Here is a 7,393-nt window from a genome sequence, read left to right on the forward strand (position 1 = left end):
AGACCTCCCAATTTCATTCAGGGTTCTTTCTGCTGTGCCTTGCTTGGCATAAGTCTCAAAGGAATGGCATTTTTCAACATTTATCTGTTAGAAAATCAGTTGTTCATTACTGAGGCTCTATTGTATTTTTTTCTCATAGATGGAATAGAATAAGTGAAATAAATTATAAATTTTACATTGACTTCTTAATTTTTATTGGAGCATTTTTTTTATTGATTTACAATATTGTAATTTCTGCTGAACAGCAAAGTGACTCAGTTATACATATACATCTATCCAATCTTTTGTAGGTACTTTTCCATTTCAGAGTATTGGGTGGATTTTATATACTCACATCTCTTATGCTGTGATCAACACAATTGGGTACCCTGCATTATAAGGCAGATGTTTGTCAGTTCTCTAATAGTGAGTGGGCTCCTGCATCAGAAGAACACTAGTTTGAAAGCCCTGTGCTACAGACAGGCTGAGCTTACTTCAGTTGCTTTACCTCTCAATGTTTCTTCCCTGTCTATAAGATGGGAATATCAGAACCAGAGTAGGACTTCCCTCATGGTCCAGTGGTTAAGAATCCACCTGCCAATGCAGGGGACATGAGTTTGATACCTGGTCCAGGAAGATCCCACAATGCCACGGGGCAGCTGAGCCCATGTGACGCAACTACTGAGCCGTGGTCTGCAACAAGGAAAGCCAGCAAAATGAGAGGCCTGGGCACCACACAGAGGAGTAGCCCTGGTCACTGAGAGCTGAGAAAGTCTGAGTGCACTGAGGAAGACCAGGGCAGTCAGATAAAAAAAATATTATATTATATTTTTTAAAATAACAACCCATGAGGTAGCCATAGTCCTTCATAAAGTTGCCCATTTTCAGCATTTGCATTATTAACACATTCGTGAAGACTATGTAGCAATCAATGGTGGCCTCCCTGCAATAAGCGCTGAGTATAGAATAGATGGCTATAGCATGCTGTTCATGGCTCTGTCAGCACTGCGACAATGTGGGGTTTGCATCACATATGCAAGTCTGTCAGAGTGATGTCACTGCAGGGGTTCATTTTCCTTTATAGTATTAATGTTAGGATATTTTTGATAAAAGCAATAGCTTTAATGTTTTGAAAACAATAATGTTAAATTTTAAACAATGTAAGAGCTTTGAGCAAAGAGTCAGTGTGGACTGAATCCTATCTACAGCTGTTAATTTCATAAAATGCACTTGATTTGGGGGAGATAAATATGTCTCTCCTATAAAACATCTCCGTTTACTCTTTGTCCCATCACCAGACTCAAGGATGCTAGCACATTTACTGTTAGCATTTTCATGTGGATTATACCAATTGCTTTAAAGGATATTAAGACTTGAATTTAATTATGTTGGATTTCATTATCCTCTCTTCATCCAGACATAGTGAAGACACATGATCCAGATAAATTGCACTGAGGTGACGGAATTTGTTCTCGTGGGCCTCACAGATCGTCAGGAGTTGAAGATGCCCCTCTTAGTGCTGTTCTTATCCATCTACCTCTTCACAGTAGCAGGCAACCTGGGTCTGATCCTAGTCATCAGAACAGATTCAAGACTCCACACACCAATGTACTTCTTTCTTAGTAACTTGGCTTTTGTTGATTTCTGTTATTCTTCTGTCATTACACCCAAAATGCTGGGGAATTTCTTGTACAAACAAAATGTTATCCCTTTCAATGGATGTGCTGCCCAGCTGGGCTGTTTCCTGGCCTTCATGACTGCCGAGTGTCTGCTACTGGCTTCCATGGCCTATGACCGGTATGTGGCCGTCTGTAACCCTCTCCTCTATATGGTCGTAATGTCCCCAGGCGTCTGCGTTCAGCTTGTGGCTGTCCCCTATGGCTACAGCTTCCTGGTCGCCCTATTTCATACCATCCTCACCTTTCACCTCTCCTACTGCCATTCCAATATCATCAATCATTTCTATTGCGACGACATGCCTCTTCTCAGGCTTACTAGGTCAGACACTCACTCCAAGCAGCTATGGATTTTTGCCTGCGCTGGTCTCATGTTCATCTCTTCCCTTCTCGTTGTCTTTGTCTCCTATGTGTACATTGCTTCCGCCATCCTGAAGATGCGCTCCGCTGCAGGCAGACGCAAGGCTTTTTCTACCTGTGGTTCCCACATGCTGGCAGTCACCATATTCTATGGAACCCTCATCTTTATGTACTTACAGCCAAGTTCTAATCATTCCCTTGACACAGATAAGATGGCCTCTGTCTTCTATACGGTGATCATTCCCATGTTGAACCCTTTACTCTACAGCCTGAGAAATAAGGAAGTGAAAGCTGCCCTGAAAAAAGTCATCATGAATAGAAACCAGGCTTTTATGTTCATGAAATTAAGAAAGTGACTTGAATGAATAAAAACGAAATTTTCTTCACAGTCTGATTTTTTTCTCTTAAGCTACCAAAATGCCTATTCTTAATACTGGATTTCTACGTGTATGTTCATTGTGCAATAAAATTTTCTAAAGGTTTTCACTTAGAATGAGATTTCAGATATAAAAGTGCCCATTAGAATTTTTTGCCAATTCTCTCATTTTCTTTCTTTCTTTTTTTTTTTTTTTTACCGCAGGAGACGTTTTTTACTTTATTTTTTTTTTAAATCTTTAATTCTTACATGTGTTCCCAAACATGAACCCCCCTCCCACCTCCCTCCCCATAACATCTCTGTGGGCCATCCCCATGCACCAACCCCAAGCATGCTGTATCCTGCGTCAGACATAGACTGGCGATTCAATTCTTACATGATAGTATACATGATAGAATACCATTCTCCCAAATCATCCCACCCTCTCCATCTCCCTCTGAGTCCAAAAGTCCGTTATACACCGCTGTGTCTTTTTTCCTATCTTGCATACAGGGTCGTCATTGCTATCTTTCTAAATTCCATATATATGTGTTAGTATACTGTATTGGTGTTTTTCTTTCTGGCTTACTTCACTCTGTATAATCGGCTCCAGTTTCATCCATCTCATCAGAACTGATTCAAATGAATTCTTTTTAACAGCTGAGTAATACTCCATTGTGTACATGTACCAAAGCTTTCTTATCAATTCTCTCATTTTCAAATGAAATTATATTTTAAAAAATAATTATTTGTTCCATAAGAATTTATACCAATGTTTTTTATTTCTCAAATGAATAATTGTATAACAAATCATTATCTGGATATATAACTAGTTATAGGACAAAGGTTTCACCTTTCCACCACTTTAAAATCCCTGGTTCAGGATTCTCCAGTTCCATTAATCATATCCTATATGAAGAACAAAGATGTACATTGTACTTCTTTCCCTGATTTGCTAGTTTCTTCAAAAAATAAAACGTTATAAAACTATTCCATAAATCAAGTATACCCAATAAAAATAATTTTAAATTATGAATGAATTCATAAAACTTCTCCATATTTATACATTTAACAAATTGTCTTTATTTATTTTTCAAATTGTCTTTGTTCAGAAGAATAATACATCCGAATTTTACCTTAGTCACTGCTTTAACATGGCCTGGCACCTGGTTTGATCTCTGAAGACTAATTTTTAAGTGAACTTCTTTTTTTAAAGCCTATGAGATCTTGTTATATTTTTTCAAGGTATCTAAAAAATGTGTAACTCAAGAATGGAATCCCAGGGGTATCATATATTCTAAATAAATATGCACAAAATAAGTGAAACGTCATAGATCATTTTTCAGTAGCAAGGATAGTATGCAATTACACTGGGCAGATCTCAGGTAAGTTGGTCATCACTGGATAAGGTATAGTTTATAATATGATGAGCATACTAGCCAATGCAGCCTAGCTTGGAAAGGAACACATGCCTTATAGTCAAAGGATGGACTTGAACTGTGTGTGGGCTTCCTGTATTTTATTTGTCAATTAAATAAAGACAGCATTACAAAATTTGGAGTCTTCTAAATTACTGAATTCACAAGAGTAATAATAAATCATAAGCATTTGCACACCATCTCTCTTGCTAAAGAACCTTAATTCTAGTCCCAGCTGTGCTATGCGTGAGAGGCCAATTTATAAATGAGGATTAATGTAGACAACGGATGACTGTGACACAGACAGATAGAGATATGCAGGTATGCACATACAATTTCAGACAAGTGTAATGATGACTGAACAGTTTGCAATTACACAGAAAATGGTTTTGAGTTTGTAATTTGCATGTCATTTTAATATGTATTAATGAATGTATATATGTATATGTGTGTGTGTGTGTTCAGTTGCTCAGTTATGTCTGACTCTCTGCAACCCAATGGACAGTAGCCCACCAGGCTGCCGTGTCCATGGAACTGTCTTAGCAAGAGTACAGGACTGTGTTGTCATTTCCTACTCCAGCAGATCTTCCTGACCAAATAATTGAATCTGTATCTCCTGCATCTCCTGAGTTGGCAGGCGGATTCTTCATCACTAGCACCACCTGTGAAGACCATACGTGTGAGAGTGTGTGTGTGTGTATGTCATTTGAATGTTTAATGAAACATAACCAGAGAAAGGAAATATAGTACACATTTTGGTGAATCATAGAGATACACGGTTGACTTAATCTACAGTTCTCAAAAGTTTCTTTTTTTGTCTTTGCTTTAAACACATTTATCCACTATTTGAACATTTCAGTGGTTCCAGCAGCAAATTTTGAGTCTCTATTCTATATACTCAAATCCTGTCATTAATGTCTTTGAATTCACACTGTCCTGTCTTGGCAACATGGAGCTTTTCCCAGGACATAGCTCTTCAATTGAAGACCATAGATTCCTTGGTGTCTGAAAGCCCAAATCTGAATGCTAGATCTGATCTTTGAGGAGTCAAAACATCTCAGACACTTATGTACGCCTCCATCTCTTCAACACTGTGAAGGTGAAATGGATATCGAAGACTAAATCTATTGTCATGAGACCAAGACTATAGATGAATTCCTTTTCTAAATGTCATTCTACCAAAAATAATGTGAAACTATGAATTTATTTGACTTAAACATAAATAGCATGAATATATAAGATGAATATAGCAACTTAATATTGCTAAGCTCAATATTAAATTAGGGTTTATGCTTAAATGTTTTGTTTATCATATGAAGTGGAATTCTGAAAACTATGTTTTCACTTTTCTTTGAAGTTTCACATTTTTGTGAAAATTATGTTATAATTTTCATTACATAGCATTCTTCTATCTACTGTAATAGAAGACATTGTCACAATCATAAAAAAATCCAATATTATCTTTTCACTAAACAAATTAGTTTAGATACACTTTAATACTATATACGTAACTATATTTCACCTTTTCCTTCATTACATTGGCTAGCACATTAAGCATAATATTTAGTAAGAGTCATGATTGTCTTAATTCTAGTTGAAATGCCTTGTGTTTCATCTTAATATATTACTCTTAATATATTCATGGCCATCTCTTTAACTCTTGAAATATATCCTGCTATACTACCTATGATGCTGGAATTTTGTGTACATGATATCCTATATTTTAATTCAAAATATTCTGTCTTCCTTAACAAATATCCTGACTACTGAGTGTGTTGGAATTCTTGCCTGCAGCAAATCCCTTCAAATCCAAAGCAGGCAGCACTGAGATCTGAGAACGGCCCGTTGACCACTGAGGATTTATCTTTCCAATATGGTCACCATAAAATAAGCATGAGTGAGGTCCTTAATCCACAACGTGAAAGATTATCTGCAATGGATGTTCTGCAGCTAACAGTATGAAATGCTTCTATATGCAATTCATGGCCAAACACAGTAATTCACAAGTAACTGAATTCATCCTCTTGGGACTCACAGACAAGCCTGAGCTTCAAGCCCTTCTTTTTGGGATCTTTTTAGTGATCTACTTAATTAGTGCCATGGGTAATCTTGGACTAATCATGCTAATTCGTGTCAGTCCTCAGCTTCATACAGCTATGTATTATTTCCTTAGCCACTTAGCTTTTGTTGCTTTTTGCTATACCTCCTCAGTCACTCCTAACACTCTGGTGAACTTCCTCCAAGAAACTAAAAGGATATCCTTACCTGCTTGTGCCATTCAGCTGTTTTGCTTTATCATGTTTGTGGCCTGTGAATTTTATATGCTCTCAGCCATGGCTTATGACAGGTATGTGGCCATTTGTAATCCTTTACTCTATACCATTGTCGTGAACAAAAGGGTCTGTATTCAGATGGTGCTTAGCACATATCTATATAGCTTTTCCGTGGGACTCCTACAAGCAATTCTTACATTCCACTTACCTTTCTGTCATTCAAACATAATAAATCACTTCTACTGTGATGATGTCCCCTTGGTTGCCCTGGCCTGTCATGAAACCCATCACAAATATATCAAAAAGTTGCTATTGTTCACACTTGCTGGGTTCAATCTTTTTCTCTCTTTTTATCGTCCTTGTCTCCTATGTATTCATTCTATTTGCCATTCTAAGGATTAAATCAGCTGAAGGCAGAAAAAAGGCATTTTCTACTTGGGCTTCCCACTTGACTTCCATCACTATATTTTATGGTCCGATCATCTTCATGTATATGCAACCGGAAACAAGCCATTCCTTGCATACTGATAAAATATCTTCTGTATTCTATATAGTGGTAATTCCCATGCTAAATCCTCTCATATACAGCCTGAGGAACACGGAAGTAAAAAATGCTTTGAAGAGAACTATGGGAAAAGTGTATTCTACTATAATATAAGTGATCCATGCTTTAACTGAAAGCCTTCACATTTAGGATATCCCCCCAAAAAGCAAATAAACAAAAAACAAATAGTTTTTCTGCATGATCATGCCTTTAGTAACATGCTTTCTAACACTGCAATATTTAAAAAGTGAAAGTGATAGTGTTGTCCAACTATTTGCTACCCCGTGGACTGTAACCTGCCAGGCTCCTCTGCCCAAGGAATCCTCCAGGCAAGAAGACTGGAGTGAGTTCCATTCCTTTCTCCAGTGGATCTTCCTGACACAGGGATGGAGCCAATCTCCTGCATTGCCAGCAGATTCTTTACCATCTAAGCCACCAAGTGAAAGTTAATATTAATACAGAAGATACATTTAGTTTCTAATTTTATTTTTATTATTTTGTAAATTATAACTTCTGATAATGCTGAATATGCATTGGAAAGACTGATGCTGAAACTTCAATATTTTTGGCCAACTGATGTGAAGGGCTGATTCACTGGAAAAGACCCTGATGCTTGTAAAGATTGAAGGCAGTAAGATAAGAGAATGACAGAGGATGAGATGGTTGGATAGCATCCTCAACTCAACGGACATGAGTCTGAGCAAACTTCAGGAGACGATGAAGGACAGGGAAGCCTGGAGTGCTATGGTCTATGGGGTTGCAAAGTGTTGGACATGGTTAGTGATTGA

General features: G+C 37.5%; 1 protein-coding gene and 1 pseudogene across 1 annotated transcript; both read left to right on the forward strand.

Annotated features, from left to right (window-relative positions):
• Positions 1-1,411: 1,411 nt before the first annotated feature.
• On the forward strand, positions 1,412-2,371 carry LOC138092930 (olfactory receptor 8U9). The gene has a single exon (XM_068989000.1). The coding sequence runs from the start codon at positions 1,412-1,414 to the stop codon at positions 2,369-2,371; it is 960 nt and encodes a 319-aa protein (XP_068845101.1).
• Positions 2,372-5,770: 3,399 nt separating this feature from the next.
• On the forward strand, positions 5,771-6,719 carry LOC138092273 (olfactory receptor 5AL1-like; annotated as a pseudogene).
• The last annotated feature ends 674 nt before the right edge of the window (positions 6,720-7,393 follow it).

This window comes from Capricornis sumatraensis, chromosome 16 (assembly GCF_032405125.1).
Source record: "Capricornis sumatraensis isolate serow.1 chromosome 16, serow.2, whole genome shotgun sequence".
Classification (NCBI taxonomy): Eukaryota; Metazoa; Chordata; class Mammalia; order Artiodactyla; family Bovidae; genus Capricornis; species Capricornis sumatraensis.

Excerpts from the sequence above, each read along its gene's own strand:
- LOC138092930 (XM_068989000.1), top strand. The coding sequence starts at position 1,412 with ATGATCCAGATAAATTGCACTGAGGTGACGGAATTTGTTCTCGTGGGC.